This window comes from Hakea prostrata, chromosome 8 (assembly GCF_041222555.1).
Source record: "Hakea prostrata isolate BN-2017 chromosome 8, UWA_Hpros_2, whole genome shotgun sequence".
Classification (NCBI taxonomy): Eukaryota; Viridiplantae; Streptophyta; class Magnoliopsida; order Proteales; family Proteaceae; genus Hakea; species Hakea prostrata.
Genome location: NC_142607.1, coordinates 9,812,992 through 9,833,919, shown reverse-complemented (window position 1 = coordinate 9,833,919; position 20,928 = coordinate 9,812,992). Strand labels below are relative to the sequence as shown.

Here is a 20,928-nt window from a genome sequence, read left to right as displayed (position 1 = left end):
AGCTCCATGGCCCAACTTTTGACAAATTTGACAGCGATAATATTCTTTGAAACACCATAGAATGTATTTGAATCAGTGACAGAATGATTTTCTTTATCAGCAGCAGTAGACTTAGAATTAGGCAAGAACCCCGACCCTGGGAAGAAAATGGAGATGAACGACCACCACGATAGCCTGAACCACGGCCACCACTACGACCACCCCTTCTTGAATTATAAGCACTGTAAAAGGCAAAATTGGAATTCGGCACAGAAGGACTATTGTGTTTCTGTCGCAGCTCATGACTTTGAAGCAAAGGAATGAGCTCATCATATGTAGGGACTGGAGGTTTCAACATAGTGGTTGCAAAAGACTCAAAATCTTGACCAAGATTGGTGAGCAAGATGAAGACCTTTCGCTGATCAGGAACAGACTTACCAATGCTCGCTAATTGATCACATACAGACTTAAACTGTAGCAAGAACTCAGAAAGAGAAGCACCATCCTTTCTCTTGAGAAAATGAAGCCTAGACAAGAGCTCAAACTCACGAGCCTCAGACTTCGGAGAGAAAGTTTCACTCAAAATGTGCCACAAATCCACAGCAGTTTTAACCCCAATTGCTAACCCAAGAACACCATCTGAAAGTGTTCCCGTAATCCAGGCTTTAACAAGCCTATCAGTTCGAACCCAAGCAGAATAAACAGGGTTCACAAACTCCTCACCCGTAGCGATGAAACAAACTTTTCTGGACGATGTTCGGTTATAAATTCAAGCAAATCCGACTCTCAACCGAGAGAGAACTTGCGTTTCCCGGAGAAAATTCTCTGAGGTCAATCGAAGCGAAACAAAATTAGAAACGTTGAGAGTGGAGGGGTCGATAAAGGGAAGAAGATGCCATGAGAAATCCTCCAAGATACACCCAAGAACGAGTTGCAAAGCGAGTGCGAAATCTTCCAGGATAACTCAAGAACAGAGTCGTATAGAAAGACGGCGAAACCGTCAAGAAACCTTACAACGAAAACAAAAACCAGAACAGAGCCGATCTGCGAAACCGCAAGAAACTTCAGAACAAAGTTGAAACGGAGCAAACCCGGAAGAAAGATCAATCAGCAGAAGAAAAAAAAATCTGAGAAAATCGTTACAAAGCTGCTCACGTTGGATGGGGAAATCGTCTGGGAGGCTGTACCATGTAAAGTAGTGAAATAAAATGATCTGTATTGATTTATTATTGAAGCATACACTTTATAGTGTTTACAAGGCAAGACATACACGTGTCTATATCCTACACATGTGGTTAACTATATATGCTTAACAATTTTGCCCAAGGGTTCTCTTCTGATCTTTTTGAATAAAGTCTATTTTAGTGTTACGACCAGAAAAAAGAAAGATATCATCAGAAATCAGACTGGTTGCTTTCAAAAATGAAAATTCTATTCCGAGCAAAAGAACCCAACAAGGAATGCTTGTTTCTGAACTATTTATTAAATTATTATCTTTTTTTCTTCTTTCGGAGCAAGTTTATGAATTCAGATCACCTTGTCATGGGTGAATAATGTGCTCTTTAACGATTTTTTATCACATAAATAAGGCTGGAATCCTGTTTGTGGTAAAAAATCATCAAGAATTATTTTTCGTTGATGAAAAAGTGATCCGGGTTCCAAATTCATCTGGGTCTCTCCCCACCTCAAAACACCACAGCTGAGACAGGCTAAAAATGGAGAAAGCAAACAGCGGAGGAGAGACGCGGTTAACGTTATCCGTGGAAGTAAATCAGTAATATCCTTAAATGCAGTTATGCCTTAATGGGTATATTGAAAAACAGCCTCAACGTCTAATCCTAAGCTGTTGTTATCTGGGTGCGCGTGCCTGTCTGTGTATATATATCGTTTGCACCTCTGGTCTTCTTGCATTCTCTCTCGTTTTGTTTTCTTCCTTTCAATTTCCTCTTCCAATAACTCGCAGTTATGGGTAGGATTTCTGTGATTCTGTGCTTTCTTTGTATTGCTTTGGGATCGATTCAATTTTTAGCTGAATCCCATGAGGATGTGAAATCGCATTCTTCAAAACATTCAAAAAAGGAGCATCTTGGGTTTTATGAGATTAAGAAGGGAGATTTCTCCATGAAGTTCACTAACTGGGGTGCCACCATTGTTTCTGTAATGTTACCAGACAAAAATGGTATCACTTCTTCCTTCTGAACCCACAGTTCTATTTTTCCCACTATGGTGAATCTTTTTCTCATTTGTTCTTTTCTTGCCTCTATCCAGGGAAGATAGCTGATATTGTTCTTGGTTACGATAAGATCAAAACATACCAGGTGAGATGATCTTAGGGCATTTTTTTGTGTTGATGTTAGATTTATTTCTGATGATGGGTTTTGAGTAGTAACTTCTATCAGTCGCTCGTAATAGAAAAGTTTCTGCTTTTTTATTTTATTTTGCTGCGACAAATCATGCGAAAATGCTTCAAAATATACTCAAAAGGCATTCTGTGAAAACAATAGAGATTAAAACAGAGAGATGCAGGAATCTATATTCTTGTCTTAGGTGAGACTTTCTTGGGGGTAGTAGGTTTCCTGAGATGGGATTGGGTTCATGTGTTTAGGATTCTGGGCTCTATCTCCTTCTCATGGGTGAAAGCTAACTATCTCGGGTTGAATCTCTATTGCAGAATGATACAACCTACTTTGGCGCCACAGTTGGGAGAGTTGCCAACAGAATTGGAGGGGCCAAATTTACCCTTGATGGAAAAACCTATAAACTATCTGCAAATGAAGGAAATAACACTCTTCATGGTATTTTTATTCTCCTTTCCTAGTTACCAATCTGGGTATTAGACTACAATTGGTTCTTCTTTACTGACTGGTTTGTTGTAATCTTATTCCTTTTTAAGGTGGGAAAAGAGGATTTGGTGATGTTGTTTGGAAGGTAGCGAAGCATGTAAAAGATGGTGAAACCCCTTCCATCAAATTCACATATGACAGTTATGATGGAGAACAAGGTTAGTCTTTTTCTGTTTCTGTTTAATCCTTATTTGGTTGGAACTCAATAGAACTGTTACAACCACTGGTTATATCATGTCTTGCAGGTTTTCCCGGTGCTCTCAAGGTGAGTATAACATATACAATCAAGGGGAAAAGCGACCTACATGTGGACATGAAAGCCAAAGCTGTTGATAAGGCTACCCCAGTCAATCTGGCCCAACATGCCTACTGGAATCTTGGTGGGCATGACAGTGGTGATGTTTTATCAGACACCATACAAATCTTTGCTTCCCATATCACTCCTGTCGACAAGCAGCTCATCCCCACAGGAGAGCTCAAAGCAGTGAAGGGGACACCATATGATTTAACTAAACCCACTTTCATTGGTAGCAAGATCGATTTGATTGATGTAGGTGGATATGACATCAATTATGCACTTGATGGAAAGGAGACTTCTGGGCATCTGAAGAAGGCAGCAACTGTTCATGACAGTATATCAGGGAGGTTTTTAGAGCTCTGGACCAATCAGCCCGGGTTGCAGTTTTACACTGCAAATATGGTCAAAAATGTGAAAGGAAAGGATGGGGCAGTGTATAACGAGTATTCTGCATTCTGTTTAGAGACTCAAGGGTTTCCTGATGCTGTGAATCACCCCAATTTCCCTTCACAGATTGTGAACCCAGGGAAGTCATACAAGCATATCATGGTTCTCAAGTTCTCAACAAAATAAGATATAATAGATAAGAATGAGGTTCTGACTTCTGAGAAGGGGGGAAAGAGTCTTAACCCTCTAGAGTTTGGGTGTGAGAACAGCTAATAAGAGTACATGTATGCCATTGGTTGTATTTATTTCATTTCAAAGGGATTTGTCTTTTGTTTTTTGTATTTTCTGTTCATCAGGATACTTTGGGAAGCTTTAATTTTGAAAAATCCTGAGGTCTAACAGGTTTCTGGTAGCTGTAGTTGTTTTCCATTTACAAGTATCCATTTTACTGTAGACAACTAGATATCAATGACCAGAACAGGGAAACCAAATAAAACACAAGTCCTCAGTGTTAATGTGGAATAATATTTTCTTAAATTTAATCTGATTCATGCTTGATGATCATGTGGATCTTTGATCAACTGTCCTCTGATTTGGTCCCTCCATGTGGGGAGAATTAAAAAAAACTCCCTCATCAATTGTGATCCCAAACTGTTCCACATGCTTTTCCTTATTTATTGCTTCAAGAAACATTTTTTAATGAACTTTTCATTTTTGAATTAATATTTATATAGAATAAATATTTGAATTGAGGACAGTAGGCCAGTGGAGAGAGACAGAGAGCCCCCCCCCCCCCCCCCCCCCCCCCCCCCCCTTTCCCCCCCCCCCCCCCCCCCTCCCCTCCCCCCCCCCCCCCCCCCCCCCCCCCCCCCCCCCCCCCCCTTCTTTCCTTCCCCCCCCCCCCCCCTTTTCTTCCCTGCCCCCTCCCCCCCTAACCCTAGTTTAGGGCCAAGGATTATTGTCCCTAGCCCTAAGCCCTACAGGGCCAAGCCAAGTCCATTCCCTCCATAATTGGCCCTAATTGGCCCGGGTCGGGATGGGTTGGCCCTGATTGGCCCTGATTAGCCCTAATTGACATTGTCCCTAACCCTGATTAGCCCTGGCCCTGATCCTGATTAGCCTTGTCCCTAGCCCTGATTGACCCTATGTTGGCCCTAACCTTAATTGGTCCAGTCCTTAGACCTAAAATATTAAATATAAATTCATTAATATATATATATATATATATATATATATACATAGTTCGAAATTTGAACCGTGTCGCCGTGTCGCTCCTTGGCGACACGGCGACACGGCCGAAATTTCGCCAAAAGTCGGGCGACTTTTGGTAGGGGTTCGATGAAAATCGAACCCCCGTTTCGATGGGTTTTTTGGTCATTTTGACCTGAAATTTGATGTGTAGCCTAATTTGAGGCTAATAAACACATTGGTAGTGTTATTTTGATCTAAAACATTACCTAAACTAATGTTCTTAATCGACCCATGTCTTACTATACGCGACGAAAGCCCCGAAACTAAAAACCTAAAAACTCATAAAACCAAATCATATAAAGTCTACAATTCATTGTACAAATACCGTAATACATAAAGTCATCCAACCATATAAAATCTGAAACTCTCGGTCTCGACTGGGCACCGTGCCTAGGTGGATCGAATTCCTCCGACTCGATCGTCTCCATTGATGCCCCCCAACAAATTCACATACTCATCCCATCTCATACGATATTGAAAATTGTCTAAGTAATCATTCACCAGCTTCTATAGCGGTCATCTTCCGCCGCCGTGAGAACTCCAATTTGAGGGAAGTGAGAATAGGGCCAAGGAACGTCTCGCATGCCATCGATGCCCTTGTTGGTACGAATGACTCGATTGTGAAAGAGAGAGAGGGACATCATAGCTCCCATGATACGAAGAACTGGAGGGGACACCATAGCTCCCATGATACGAAGAATTAGAGGGGTTACTAATTCCCATATCATCCGTCCATCCGAAGGAGGGAGAGGGACACCATAATTACCCGTAGGCCAATAACCTCGGTGTGGAGCCTACAGACTCATCCAAGCTCATGGACCCCATTGACGCAATCGCCGCATCCCAAGGATTAACATAGTCATGGCCAGCTCCCCTCGATGGTGGCTCGGCCTCGTATCGGGATATTGACGACCACGCCGATACTCACCACCATGATCATAATCCCGAGTGGCATGATCAAAATGACTCTCCCCGCGTATCCGGGTGGGGGCTCCGTGTCTCCGGTAGTGGAACATGTATACGCTCTCCAATTCCTCCACCACCACCACCACCACCACCACCACCACCACCACCACCACCACCACCACTACCACCACCACCACCATCATCATCTCCACCACCCGACTAGGCGAGAGTGTGTCATCGGGAGTGTTGTCCTCGGCTCCTCCGTGCCCGGTGCCATCATCCAATCCTCATCGCAGGGCAGCCGCCTCTCGCATGTGCCGACCCTCTTCAAGGCCATATACTCACCCACATTAACCCCCGCAGCTTGAGCTAGTTCGGGTCGCCTCCCTCCAGGTTGGTCCAATACCGGCTCACCCCCGTCCAACATCCACCGAGTGAGGGGATCTTGGTCATCTTCGGCAACATCAAATATATCAACGAGATTGATGTATTGCCTTTCATTCCGAGCCCGCTCCCGGCATATTGCAGCTTCAACCTCATATTATAGTGAATAAATACGAGGTCATTTAGACGCCGGCTTCCCAACCGGTTCCTCCTCTCGGAGTGGATCATGCTGAATGTACTCCAATTCCTCTCACATCCAGAGGCAGAGCAAGTCCGAGACAGGATCCCGACCGCCAATCTTCGTAAGTTTGATGAACTATTGCCATAGAGATACCACCATTCACCGCATTATCACAAAAACATTAAGTTGGAAACTCAAAAGTCAAAAGACTCAAAACATTTATGCATCTAAGCCCTAAGGATCTAACTATATAAGTATCTAACCTTGGATCCATGGTTTCTCTCGCCCGTACAGCCACTCCACTAAAAGACCCAAATGCATCTCTAAACAATTTGATCTCAATAATACAATCATTAGTATTGATTGGTTATCTAAATTATTTAAACAATTAATACAACTCACTAATCGTTTGAAATTCCCAATGTCTCACCTCATTGTGGCAAAATGATTGGACCATCTCATCCGGCTCCAACTCGTTATCACCGTATCAGGGCATCCAATAGGTTTGTGTCCAACCCTAAATGTTGACTATATTGATACTTAGGGTTTAGAAAATATGCTGCATAATTAAAAAAGCTTAAAATTAGTACCAACTACCAAAGTACCAATACCTACAATTCTACAAGCCCACAAGTCTACAAGACTACAAGTCTACAACTACAAATCAACAACCCGAATATTTACTTACCGGCCCTATGAAGAGGATGCATCGGATGAGTCGTCCATCGTGCATCGACAATATCTAAGAAACCCGATGTCCTCTAGGTTTGCCGCCTTTATAGCATCCTTCATACGCTCAAGGGATGCATACAAGTGTGGCATAGTGGGTCCCCTCAAGGAAGAGTCCACCATACGCAAGACCTTTACTATAGGATCTATGGTCCAACACTACAAGAACACATCTCCGGAAATCATCGATGATATTGTGTACTCGTGCGGCGCGCCCATTGGTCGTGCTGAATTATCACAAACTCATTAAGTCAATAGACAATAAATATCATACAAGATAATCATAAACTCATAATATAAATATAATAATTTATAAGATGAAATAGTAGATAGTTATCTTACTTGGATCCAACAATCAAACCACTCTGCGATGCAAACATGGATCCGAGGCCCGACTTCTTATCTTGCATGTTGCTCAAGGCGACGAAATTTGTCGCAAATCTTGTCGGACCAGGTCGCACCAACTCACCTCCACATGATCTCCGCATCATTGCCAAAGCAACGTTATGATTGTAGATGAAGTTGGTTACTGTCTTGCACTCTCAACGGTGTTGTGGACAATGCTGATTTTTCCAATGTCCTTCAAAGATTAGGTCAATTGAATGTGCAGACAAGGTGTCCACATAAGGTTATAATCAGTGAAGCCATCAACACTTCACCGGCCTTCTTATAGTTGGAGCCATTGTCGGTGACAATTTGCACCACATTCTTCCTACCAACCTGGTCGATCACATCCTGCAGAGACCCATGATATATCCGTGGTCTTTCGTATGACCAAAGAGCATCCACCGATTTCAAGAAGACAGTTCTCCAATCACAGATACCATGAAGTTGATGATGGACTTTCTCGTCGGGCCGGTCCATCCATCGGACATGATGGTGCATCCATAAGTATCCCAAAAGGGTTTCATACTATCAATATACTCCTGCAGCTCTTGCTTCTCCTCTTGAAGGAGGGTGGTCATCAACTCGGAGGGTTGGGACCACTATATCCGGGGCCTGCCGCGCAATAGTATCAATCATATTCGTATAGTATGGACCCCGTCTTGTGTTTGTTGGGATGTGATTGTAATAAATCCACTTTGACATTGCCTTCTTTACCTTCTTTGCCATACCTTTCCATGCACCGATATCTTGGGCGCTTGGCCCCTTTTCTCCCGAATGTATCGATCTTGCTCCATGGTCGGGTCCGGACGGCGTGGATAATCGATGGTTGCCGTGGTAGTGGCACCGAACGGTCCGAACCTGATGTATGAGGGGCCCGCCGACTCGTGATCCGCCAAACATGCCAAATACACCACCCCTCCCCCGAATCGAAGGTCTAGCCCCCGTAGGCCTAGATGGACCAGCTCCCGTAGCTCTAGCTCGGCCATATCCCGCTCCCGATGGTGCAATCGTCTCGCTCTCGCCATGGCCCGCCGCATATCCCTCTCCTCCCGATCTCTGTCCACATCAACAGGATCAACATCCCTATCATCATCCGAATCATCCACATATGATGACGGCCCCGCACCGCATCATCTAGTGCTCTATTGATTTCCTTCGATCATCTTTCTTCTTCCCCTTTTGTTTTTGTAAATCCTCGAGTAACTTGATTACATCCGGATGGGCCTCTGTGCATTTAGTCACATCCTTTGAACTCCCAAGTGATGTGACCCTTGAACCTACCGATGCCACCCGAGTATATTCTTTTGTGACAAAAATTACACTCGCTTTATTTTTGTCTCCATCAATAGCCGTACAATATTGCCATCTGGGTCGGTCCTCCCTCCTATCGCGATCTTCAAGTTGTCCCCGACCCTGTCCTTGACCCCCGTCCCTGTCCCTGTCCTCGTCCACCTCAGGAAGACCCAGCCCCTCGACTCCCACCAGCAGACATGATGATCTTGCATTCAAATAACATTAACAAATAACAACATCATTATAATTGTTTATACTTTATACACATATAAACAATCATATATGAAATTATGAATATTGCATGTATGATATAATTATAAAAATAGTCGCCCATATCAAAACCGCGATGAAGCCACATGGGCAACACAACCAACAGTTGAAAAATACTTATATAATTATTCCATAATTTTCAAAACATTTCCCCCATTTTTCCCTATTTTTTGCATTTTTCATAATTATTGATATTTTTATTAATATCGGGATATTTTTTGAAAAATAAAATAACTTATTTTTCGGTCAAAAAATATTTCGACTCCGTGAGTCCATAGATCGGCTCACGGAGTTCCACATATGTTTTTTCTATCATCATACAACCACCGTATCACTTAAAAAGTAATCATACAAGATAATCAAAATATCATTTTTTACCCACAAAAATAAAAAAATTAAATACTTTAGGAAAAAAATTCCAACTCCGTGAAATCGTAGATCGTCACATGGTATTCAACATATATTAATTTCAAAATCATCCAACATCATATAGCATGCATTTTGTGAAAATTTACTTGGATAAGAATGGTTACCTGTTTGACGAAAAAACTCTCGGATCTCGTGCGAAACGGCTACTCGATCGATCGACGGAAACAACGTGATATCCGGCAACAAGGAAGCAAGATGTACCCGTAGATGTCGAAGATCGGACGAAAATATAGTGAAAAGTGCGAAAAATGAGAGAGAGAGCTCGGAGAAGAGAGAGAAGAGAGAGAAATTAAAAAAAATTCGAACGAAATTCGGCGAAATTCGCCCACTTTCGCTTCTTTTATCGCGAGGTCGGCGATAAATCGCCGACTTCTCGCGATGTCGGTGTCGCTGGGGGTGTCGTATCGCCCCCGGCCGGGGCGGCTTTCGGCCGGGGGCGGGGGTGTTGGGGGGTGTTATGGGGTTATGTGTATATATATATATGGGGGGGGTTTTTTTTATATATATATATATATATATATATATATATATATATATATATATATATATATATATATATATATATATATATATATATATATATATATATTACTTACCTCCCCTTTTATCTAGCAAATGTATTAAACACCTCCCCTTTGTTAACTTTCTCGGTTAAATTTAACTTTTACCGTTAAATATTTTTCTAAAACCCTAAATTACCCTCGATTAAAAATACTTTTTTATTTTAAATCCTAAATTACCGTAATCACCCTAACAGTTAAACTATTGAATTACTCTCAATTAAAATAATTATTAAAAACCAAAACACCATAGTTAAAACCTAAATTATCTTTAATTATTAAAAACCCAACATACATTTTTTTAAAATTCTTTTATCAAACAATTAAAAAAAACACGTACTACTATCAAGTGAAATTAAAAAAAAAAAGTATGTTGATAAAATTAAACACGTACTACTATTTAGGTTTTTTTTTAAATTGTTTGATAAATTAAAAAAGAAAAAGAAAAAAGGTATGTTGGGTTTTTAACAATTAATGATAATTTGGGTTTTAACTATGGTGTTTTTGTTTTTAATAATTATTTTAATTGAGGATAATTTAGTATTTTAATTGCTAGGGTGATTACGATAATTTAAAGTTTAAAATAAAATAATATTTTTAGCCAAGAGTAGTTTGGGGTTTTAGAAAAATATTTAACAGTAAAAAGTTAAATTTAACCGAAAAAGTTACCAGAGGGGAGGTGTTTGATATATTTGCCAGGTAAAAGGGGAGGTAAGTGATATTATCCAACAAAGAGGGGGTGTAAATGCTTTTGTTCCTGCTAAGAGGGGAGGTAAGTGATATTTACCATATATAATAAAAAATAAAAGTATTACACGAGTAAACTAAAAATAAAATTCATAGAAATATAAGATGATTCAAGCTCATACAAATAATCAATAAGTTGATAGTGTTGCTTTAAACATAAAGAAATTCATACTCTATGATTCTATATTGAGCTCTAATAGTCTCCCATTGAAAATCTCTCCTATTGATATTCTTATTTAACAAAAAAATTCATTTTAAAAACTTTGTTAACAAGTAAATCAACGATAATTTAGTATTGATATTTTTTTTTATAGTTAAAGAAAATGATAATTTATTTACAAACATAACTATCTACCCTTAATAAGGTTTTTATTTTTTTATTTTTTTCATTTTTTTGAAATATCACATTGGAGGCAAAAGAAATATGTCCATATTCCTGATGAGAAGTTGGGGTGTTGAATTGTTAGATATTAATTCTCTATATAATAGTTTTTATTATTTATAATATATTATCTCGCCTTAGTAAAAAAAAAAAATCAATGAGTTTTGGGAATTAAAAATAACTTACTTCGAAAAATAAAAATGATCTTAAAAATAATATAAAAAATGAACTCATGGTCTAATATGATCAAAATGGTTGAAGGTCAAAGTTGAAACTTATAGTTATATCAATGTTAATATGAAGATTAAGGTAAAAATCTAGTACATGATCAGGGTTAAATTAACATTAAGACTAGAGTCAAAATTAGAGTCAGGATGGGGCGAAAATCATATGAATGCTTATACATTGGTAATGAGGATATAATTTATTTTTATTAATTTTTTACAAAACATGATCATGTTTTTAAAATTTGACACGTGTCAAGTATTCACCCATGTGGATTAAAATTAATTCATCTTTATATGGGTGGACCGGTGGAAGGTCCAGACTCAAATCAGGGCCAAGATCAAGGTCAAAATCAGGGTTAGAATCAGGGCTAGAATCAAGTGAGAATCAATGTCAAGATTAGGGTCAGAATTAAGGCCAAAATCAGGGTCAGAATCAGGGTCAAAATCAAGGCCAAAATCAAGGTTAATATCAGGGATGGGTGGGTCAAGAGAATAATCCCAAACCCATCCTTAGGGCCAAATTTTTTGGCTCAAGCCCTATTCGGGCTCAAGGCCGCCAAGGCCAAACTTGCACCCCTAGCTCGCTCATCCTCCTCTTCAGCTCTATTTCTTTTTTCCTGTTTGTATTGATTTTATTTGAAAGAAGGTGTTCTTTGGAAGCTGTTTAGAGAGAGAGAGACAACTGGACATCTTCACCTCCAGAATGTGTGTTAGCAAAGTATAATGGTAGTTGTATCGAAGAATTTTTTTTAATGTTTTACTCTATGAGCATGCATGTAACCAAAACACTAGCATGACACAGAAAAACTCTTTTCTGATTCAATCTTCTCAGAATATTGACCAAAGCAATCCCCGGCCTTTAACCTAGCTAGCTGCTTTTTCCTGAGAGACTCATGTCTGCACCTTATTAAAACTTGAGATGTTCTCATGACCACTGTAATACCATCAAGATCACTAATTTTTTGATAAATTACTTCATTCTACTTTCAAAGGTTCCAGCCTTTCAAAAACAACCCAATTCTGAATACCCCTAGCCTATTTTCTGACAATTGCATTAATACTAAGAGATCATTTTGCCTCAAGAGTACCTATTTATCTCTGCCCATCATGGTCGGTACAGGGATCCTCTGGCAGCTATGATTTACTCTTCACAGAATAGATCTACTTAGGTTTCTCTTTTGTTTTCATTAAGCAAATGATGCATACATACCTCCTTAAGAAAGTGCAGTAGGTACTAAATTAAAATGATTATATTGATCGAGGAGAGAATGTTACACTGAATAAGCATCAGTCTGCATTAAAAAAAGAAAGAAAGATCAGCTGGCAGATCTCTGTTTATCGAACTCTCGTGGGGAGTGCCGGTGAGGCAATGGAGAACCACCGGGTGTAAGATTGAGAGGTGAATGACGGTGTCTCAGTGGGGATCTGTGGGGCGAATTGGAGGCCTTTTTCTGTTCCACTTGGGAGTGTCTGGTACCAGTTTTGGAGGCTTGGATTTGTTCCAGAATTGTTAAAACTTCAGCCATTCGTGGTCGGGCTTTTGCTTCATCACTTAGGCATTGTGATGCAAGGTTGGCAGCCATGATGGCTCCTTTCTGAGGATACTGTCCCTCTAACTTGGTGTCCATAATCCGGAATAACTTGCGTTTGTCACCCAAATATTGCTTTGCCCAAGCCACCAGGTTCTGCTCCACCCCAATTTTTGTTTCATCAAAAGCATGGCGCCCAGTCAACATTTCTAACAACACAACACCATAGCTATATACATCACTCTTTGCAGAGAGCCGACCTGTTCATCATTTTAGACATCAATGTAGGTAAGAGTCATGAATGAATACAGAAAGTGACAGAAATAGGATTTTTAATATTCACAGCTCCAGCATGTGTAAGTGAATGAACCTGTGGCAACATATTCAGGTGCTGCATAGCCATGAGTGCCCATGACTTGAGTGGAGACATGAGTATTATCACCAGTAGGGCCTGCCTTTGCCAAGCCGAAGTCAGAAAGTTTTGCATTAAAGTCCTGCATAAAGAAAAGCACAAAAGTATTTGAGAAGATAATATCCATGTAGAAACCAAGGCAGTAGGGTGTATCCTCCTCTTTTAGTCAGCATACCGCATCTAGAAGAATATTAGAAGCCTTGAAGTCCCTGTATATAACTTCGGCATCATGCAAGAAAGAAAGGCCTCGAGCAGCACCTATGGCAACTTTCATCCTTATTTCCCAAGATAGTGGCTGGGCCCCTCCTGAAAAACAAGACAACTTTTGGAAATTAATGATTATAAGAGCAGCTTACTGCAGTGCAATATCCTGCGAAACTTCAAGATCTTTGATCAATAAAACCTAATTTACGAGTTGAATTCAAAACTTGAGCATCCTCTAACAAGAAACGACAAAATTTTCACCCAAATTTTTTGCTGGGGGCAGGGAGAAAAGATGCCTGTATCAGAGCTTATTAATCTGAAAACCAGGTGCATAATGTTGGAGACCAGCAATCTGAGATCTGTGGGCAAACCTTATAAATATGAATTTTAACATGATAATTCTGCATTAAACCCAAAAGATGAACTCCATAAGACAGATACAACATGTTGGAGTTGAAATGTAAAGAGAGAATTATATAAACGAAAACTGAGAGAGACAAAGAGCAGGAATAAAGGGCATATAATAAAAAACAATGTTCATGAAGAAAAGTTGAGACTAGCACTTTTGATATCAGTGCTTATCAAATAACAGAAGAAGTAGCCTTAAATGAAGGGAATCTCTGAATGCTAAAAAGAGAGTTTCAACTTTGTTTGGAGTTCAGGAGTCAAAACAGAGGTGAATTAATACTTCTTTTGTAGCTAAATTGGCAATTTACAATTTTTATAAAGCAACCTATTCTTGATCTAAATAGAAATGAAACCTTGGGAAATGAAGCACCAAGATGGAGGTACAGTTCCATGATGCCCAGGAATCATGGAGTCTAAACTACCATTGGGGAATTCCCTGGGGAATTCTCTGGCATTGGGAGTATCTCTGTTCATGGAAAGCCTTTTGACTCCAATTGAGGAATTTTCTGAGTGGATTTACTTACGTCTACAAAGATGATTCTCCAAGCTGCCTTTCGGCATGAACTCATAAACTAAAAGCCGATGCTCCCCCTCCAAGCCATAACCAAAAAGTTTAACTAAATTTGGATGATGAAGTCGGCCAAGATAGTTCACTTCTGTCTGCAAACCATCAATTTGCCCATCAGTAAAGGGAAGAGGAAACAAATCAGAAAGCAAGACAATAAAATTAAAGGGTGGAACCATGGAACCTACCAGCCATTCCTTGTGGCCTTGGTAACCTTCTGGCTTAAGCTTCTTGACAGCAATAACTATACCAGATCCCGGTTTTGCAGGAGTAAGTGTTTGCTCATCAACCCAACCTTTGAAAACACAACCAAATCCTCCCTCTCCAAGAAGACTATCAGGACGGAAGTTTCTAGTGGCATTTTTCAGTTCACTAAAAGAAAATGATCTCAGATTTGGTGATGACAATATTTCCCCTTCAGACTTCGGGGTAGGAAGACTTCCAGTGGTAATATTTTCTCCATAAGATGAGACAGTTAAGCTGGAAACTGCCGAGCTAGAAACTGCTAAAGATATGGTAGATCTAGTTGTAGCTTTTGATGAGTTGCCTCCAAAAAAAAAAAAGAAAACAAACATTAGTAAAACAACCTAACAGAAAGAGGTAGATGATTTCCAATAATAACACTAGTCAAATAGTAGATTTTAACTGGGTCTGAGGGTAGTTTCAATATTAGGGGAGGATAGTTCCCAATTATTAGAATCCTGCACAATCCATCATTCAATCTATCCACGGTTCTTCAATTTCATGCCTATATGATATTACTAAAACAGATCATAGATTTTATAGTATTGAAGTCCAGAGTCAGCCTTTACATTCCCAGTCTGATGAACAACATGCAGACTCCAGGGATCTCAAATAAGAGAAAACTTTGATTGGTTAACATTTTATGAAAATTAACCCCAAAATATGGTGAATAATGGTTGTTAGCTTTAAATTCCTCAGACCTCATTCTTCATAGATAATATTAAAAGGAAAATAGATAATCTAGTTGATTTGATTCTCAGTTCTTTGCAGAAGTTTAAACATTAAATCCCTTGAATTGATTAACATCATGAGATAGTTCAGTACTTTATTGAAGAAGGAATTTTTTTTTTTTAAAGCAGAAATAATTCACATCTCCTTTCTAAATTTGCCAACGGCAGCCACTTATGGTTCCTTCGGCCTTAAAACCATAGACTCTCAACAATCGAAACACAATTTAAAACCTAGACAAACGACAAATTCAAACCAACCAAAACAATTTACAGAACTTTTTCATTTTAAAAGCATATAAAGCACCTCAAATATTTCGGCATCTAATACTACGAACCAGGAACAAAACCTCAAGGAAAACAAATAGTAGGAAATCCCAGTACAGGAAAACAACAAATTCGCCTTGCGAGGGCAAGAACTAGAAGGTAAAGCCACTATAACCGAAATTCAGCTCAAAAAATGACCGAAACCCGTCAGAATCCGTTATGAAAAGACTCATTTAAACAAATTTTGATCATAATTGAATGAAAACAATAAGGCAATGATATTTCATTTCTTCAACGCGGAACTAAAGCCGAAAGAAAAGAGCTAGGATCAAGAAGAAAAGTAACAAATGAAGAAACAATACCAGAATTCTGAGGAGTAGTGGTGTTAGCAATGTCAACTCTGGCGGAAGAACCAAAGCAATTACCCATCATGTATGCTCAAAGCATCAAAGAGACTAGTAGCTCCTCCAAGTAAAACGGTCAGAAAGTCACTACTGGTTATCAGGGAAAACCAATCAAGATCATCTGGATATATTTAGCTACTAATTCTCACATTCTCTATTAGTAACAATAACAACTTCAGCGAATAGAAAGAAAAAGGGAAGCTTTCTGCAGAGAAGCAGCCATGGAAACAAAGGCGAAAAAACTAGGAAGTAACGGACGACGCTTTCTTCTTCTGGTATGAACGCAAGCGTGTGGGACTCTCTCTCTCTCGCTCGCTCTCTCTCGCTCTCTCTCGCTCTCTCTTGTAGAATAGCAGAGAACCGTGTAGTAGCAACAAGCGTTGAAATATCAAAGCTGACTGTTTTAAATGACTAAACTACCCCAAATATTGGCACGTGTGAATTTAAAACATCAGTGGTTTTGTTCTTCCGTCATGAAATTTCAAACGTTTATTTGTTCTTTTATTCAAAAATTTCAAACTTAAAATTTGTAATGTTGCGTCAGCCAGTAGACGCAAGGCACACGCAACACGCAAACCTTGATGAACATGGAATATTTCCATTTAATATAATTAACTTTAATTATTGTCTTTTTTTTGTGGAACTTTAATTATTGTTTGTTAAAGAGTTTTTAATGTGCGAGTTTTTTTAATAAGTCAATTATTGTTTAACGTTAGGGGCATTTTGGTCAATTAATGTTTAACTTAATGGTATATATATATATTGGAACTGAGGTTTATCTGGCCCAGCTTTCGCGCACCATGATTTACTTCCTGTCTTTAACCGCTTTAACATGCCACCTTTGGCGGTCATACATAATATATTGTATTAAGGAGACCTAACATTAGTTTGTGGTCCACTAAAAAGACTCACACATAAAAAAAATTCTTTATTAAATATATGAACTTAAAATTATTTTTTTTGTGAAAATAGAGGATATAGAGGATGACAGAGGTTGGAAGATGTATTACATGTATTCAGGGATTGTTGCTTTGCAAAAAGCATTTGAGAACGTATGGTTAAACTACGATAACAAATATGATTTTTTAGGTGCAAAAAACAGGAATAGATCTATGCCAATATCTGTGGGTTTGCTACCAAATTGAGCAACAATTGGCCTGAGCGATTTGTGTGTTCTACAATTTTTTTGGGATGGCAAAATCGAGATACCCATGAGGTAGATTTTTCCAGACCAGGGAATGGTGTGCTCATTATCGAGAAATTTTATCGAGCCAATAAGGAAGCTTGGACAAGATGCCGAAGCTCTGTTCTTGAACCAAGTAAAGAGTTGGAAGTTTTAGGGTGGACATGCCCTAGAAGAGGATGGTTTAAGTGTAACACGGATGCTGCTATGAAGTTGAAGGAATGCTACACTCAATTAGCTGGGGTGATCCGGGATCAAGAAGGCTTGTTCAGAGGAGGATTTGCTATCAAGATTCCTCTATGCTATGTAGTAAAGGCGGAACGCAATCAAAGAAGGGGTAAAAGTAGCGTTGGATATGGGAGCATTGCCACTTCAAATAGAATCAGATTCTCGCTGAAGACCATAAGGTTATTGGACCCATTAGTTAACGAGCAAGGATCGATGGGAAGATTAGTTGTTGAAATTCGAAGCCTATATGCTTCTCAAGGCCATGTTAGATTTGGTAATATAAAGCGTCAAAATAACATGGCTGCTGATTGGTTGTCTAAGAGGCGACTAATTGGAAGAGAGGGTCTGGTCTTTTTTAATGATCCTCTCAGGAAATTCAGAGAAGATTTTCTCAAAATTTGTGCTTTAGTTTGATTTGATTTTGTTTTTGGGTCTTTTGACCCCGTTTTGTAACAAAAAAAGAAGAAGATGATATTTCACAACAAATTAAAAATAAGGTGAATGAAGTGGAGATGTGCATCTGGGGTCTTGATGTATTCCGTTAAAGTCTAAAGAAAAATTCTATAGGGCTACCATCTATGATGTACAATCCTGAGTGTTTGACTATTAAAAAAAAATATAAATAAACTCAGTGTAGCAGAAATGAAGATGCTAAGATGGGTGAGTGACAAAACTAAAAGGATAAGATAATGAATGATCATATTAGAGTTGGTTTGGGAGTTGCTCCCATAAGTGATAAGCTTCAGGAAAATCGTTTGATGTAGCACGACCATGTTCAACGGAGACCTATAAATGTCCTTGTATGGAGAAATGATATAATTTAAATTATAGGAACTAGAAGAGTTACGAGTAGACTTAGGACAACCTTAAGATAAGGGGTGAAGAAATATATGCATAGCTTAGGCCTTGTATCTAGCATGATCTCAAACAAAACTGACTGAAAAGACAAGAATCTACGTAGACGACTCCATTTAGTTAAGACAGGGCTTATTATTGTTGTTTTTTTGGGCAAAAATGTGTGAACCTAATTTGTCTATGTTTTTTTTTTTTTTTTTTTTGGTAAACAACACTTTTATTCAAAGCGGGCCAGGGGTGTTAGAGAACAAAGTTCCATAATTTGTCTATGTTTGAAGCATGTAAGCAACAATGCAAGTATACTTGGTCAACAAGGAAATGCTAAATTCAGGTCCTCATTGAACAATTTAGATAGAATTGAATGCAGGTAAGTCTTAAATAAAATGCCTTTACTAGGGCTCTAATAGGATCGAGCTTGTCATTGTTGGATCTAAACTCGAATAATTTTCCTGAAGAGTTCAAAGTGGATGAAGAAAGGAATGAACACTAAGACTGGCGTTGACGTGATGTGTCATATGTGTGTGGACATGTCTGAAGTGTAATTTGGGTAAGCAAGAAAAAAGAAATTAAATCCGTGTAATACCTGCAACTTGGTCAAGGCATTCCATGTGTAGTACCTTGCCACCACAAAAGAGGTCATTCATTTCATTTAGTCTTGGTCCATGGAGCATTAAAATTGACATGGTCAAGCTTATAACTCTCCAATCCTCTCAATATTGAAACAAACCATGCAGAAAAATTAGTGGATAATATAGTTAGCTTAGTACACTAAGTATGATTGAATTCAGATCATCACCCCGTCAGGGAAGCACTCTGTGTTCCCCGACGGCTTTATCACCATAAATCCTGTGGGACTCACCCAACCCCTGGGTCCCCCTGTATTTATGGTGGTAAAGCCGTCGGGAAATACAAAATGCTCCCCCGACGGGTAACTGATCCGGACTTAGTATGATTAAGCTAATTTTAAAAACCCACTTAGACATTAATTGAAACCTAGCACTTTTGGTTCATTATACACAAGCTTATCCTTATTCAAAAGTCCACATTGGAAACAGAAAAAAACTAAATTTTAGAAATCCAGTTGAATAATAATTAAAAATTTTAATAAATATAGTGAAAGAATGTCTTTATGTTTTACTTTCTTGTGATTAGGGTTGAGGTTAGGATCACGTAAAGTTCGAATCAAGTCAGGTTGATAAAGATGAGTTTTTCTATTTATAGAATTGTGTGCTCATTACATATTTATGCACATAAATTGAAGTTGTTTATCCCAAATTAATCCTAAGCATTGGAAGTAGGAGCAAACATGGCAGCCATTTTTTTTTTCCTAATTATTTTGTCCATTGAACTGAACCTAAAGGTAGGATGGAGTGAAGTGAACCCTTTCTTTTTTGATTATAAGAGGGTTTCGTGAAATGTAGTAAAAGTTTGGTTCATCAAAAGAAGAATCCTACATTTGGGTTTTCAAAGATTTTAAACTTTCAAGAGCCATTTATATCATCAAATTCAATTTATTTACATTAGGGTTGTCAATCTAGGGCTAGCCTGGTAGAATAGATCCGAACCTGTTGAACTTGTCTACAAATTAAACGTGCAGAGTCACTTGTACCATTTTGGAAGTAGCTACGTGGTAGGGATTTCGATCCCTACCCCCACTACTTTGTGCCCCAAAAAATTTCCTCTTACAATCTACTTGATATAGCAGTTATATCATGTGGGTTATGAGAGAAAAATTTTGGAGACACGAGAGTAGTGGGGTGGAGGATCTGGATTCACATAGCAACACACAAATTGTAAGATTGGCAGTGTGTGCTTGAGATACCTTGACCCTGAAGGGAAGTCAGAGCTGGAAACTTTTAGCCCTAAGTCACATGGAATAACTATCCTGAAGTTTAGCCCAATTTTGGGTTTTTAAAAATTAAACTTTCAAGAGCCATTGATATCATCAAATTCAATTATTTATATTAGGGGTGTCAATCTAGGGCTGGCTCGATAGAACCGATCCGAACCGGTTGAACTTGTCCACAACTCGAACGTGCAGAGTCACCTATACCGTTTTGGAAGTAGCTACGTGGTAGGGATTTCGATCCCCCACCCCCCACTATTCTTGTCACCGTAAAATTTCCCTCTCACAACCCACTTGATATAGCAGCTACATCAGGTGGACTATGAGAGAAAAATTTTAAGGGCAAGGGTGTAGTGGGGCGGAGGATCTGGATTCACATAGCACACAAATAGCACACAAATTGCGAGATTGGCTTGAGCCCTAAGTCATATGGAATAGCTATCCTAAAGTCCAGCCCAATTTTGGGTTTAGTTTCTTAGCTTGAGCCCAGCCCATCGCACACTTTACATCTCGTAAATGAATATTGGAAATTTCTGGGCAGGCTTTAGGTGGGCTTGGGTATTATCAGGCCCAACTTATTTATTTTTGATAAATTGGCCCAATTTGCAACGTGAGAGTTTGGTAAAGAGAGCTTAATGAGCACCCGCCACGCGTACCTACGTGCTATTAGCCAATAGAAAGGAAGTATTACGTACCTTCATCAATCAAAGAGTGCCACGTGTACTCATTGTCGCTTCGCGCTTCTCATATGACCATATAAGAACATCATCATCCATGTGGAAGGTATTTGCCGTTACGGTTGA

General features: G+C 39.2%; 2 protein-coding genes across 2 annotated transcripts; one reads left to right on the top strand and one right to left on the bottom strand.

Annotated features, from left to right (window-relative positions):
* The first annotated feature begins 1,713 nt into the window (after positions 1–1,713).
* LOC149006756 (uncharacterized) lies at positions 1,714–4,019 on the top strand. Its single transcript, XM_089165678.1, has 5 exons — positions 1,714–2,158; positions 2,248–2,297; positions 2,651–2,774; positions 2,873–2,980; positions 3,068–4,019. The coding sequence occupies exons 1-5, from the start codon at positions 1,945–1,947 to the stop codon at positions 3,691–3,693; spliced, it is 1,122 nt and encodes a 373-aa protein (XP_089021804.1). The 5' UTR covers positions 1,714–1,944; the 3' UTR covers positions 3,694–4,019.
* An 8,466-nt stretch (positions 4,020–12,485) lies between these two features.
* LOC149006755 (putative serine/threonine-protein kinase PBL3) lies at positions 12,486–16,349 on the bottom strand. Its single transcript, XM_089164623.1, has 6 exons — positions 15,972–16,349; positions 14,560–14,918; positions 14,331–14,466; positions 13,370–13,500; positions 13,153–13,276; positions 12,486–13,042 (listed from the first exon to the last, which is right to left on the bottom strand). The coding sequence occupies exons 1-6, from the start codon at positions 16,039–16,041 to the stop codon at positions 12,570–12,572; spliced, it is 1,293 nt and encodes a 430-aa protein (XP_089020749.1). The 5' UTR covers positions 16,042–16,349; the 3' UTR covers positions 12,486–12,569.
* Between the last annotated feature and the right edge of the window lie 4,579 nt (positions 16,350–20,928).

Excerpts from the sequence above, each read along its gene's own strand:
- LOC149006756 (XM_089165678.1), top strand. The coding sequence starts at position 1,945 with ATGGGTAGGATTTCTGTGATTCTGTGCTTTCTTTGTATTGCTTTGGGA. Across the intron at positions 2,298-2,650 it reads ATAAGATCAAAACATACCAG|AATGATACAACCTACTTTGG; the intron begins GTGAGATGATCT and ends TCTCTATTGCAG. Across the intron at positions 2,981-3,067 it reads CAGTTATGATGGAGAACAAG|GTTTTCCCGGTGCTCTCAAG; the intron begins GTTAGTCTTTTT and ends CATGTCTTGCAG.
- LOC149006755 (XM_089164623.1), bottom strand. The coding sequence starts at position 16,041 with ATGATGGGTAATTGCTTTGGTTCTTCCGCCAGAGTTGACATTGCTAAC. Across the intron at positions 14,919-15,971 it reads CACTACTCCTCAGAATTCTG|GCAACTCATCAAAAGCTACA; the intron begins GTATTGTTTCTT and ends TTTTTTTTGGAG. Across the intron at positions 14,467-14,559 it reads AAGGCCACAAGGAATGGCTG|ACAGAAGTGAACTATCTTGG; the intron begins GTAGGTTCCATG and ends GATGGTTTGCAG.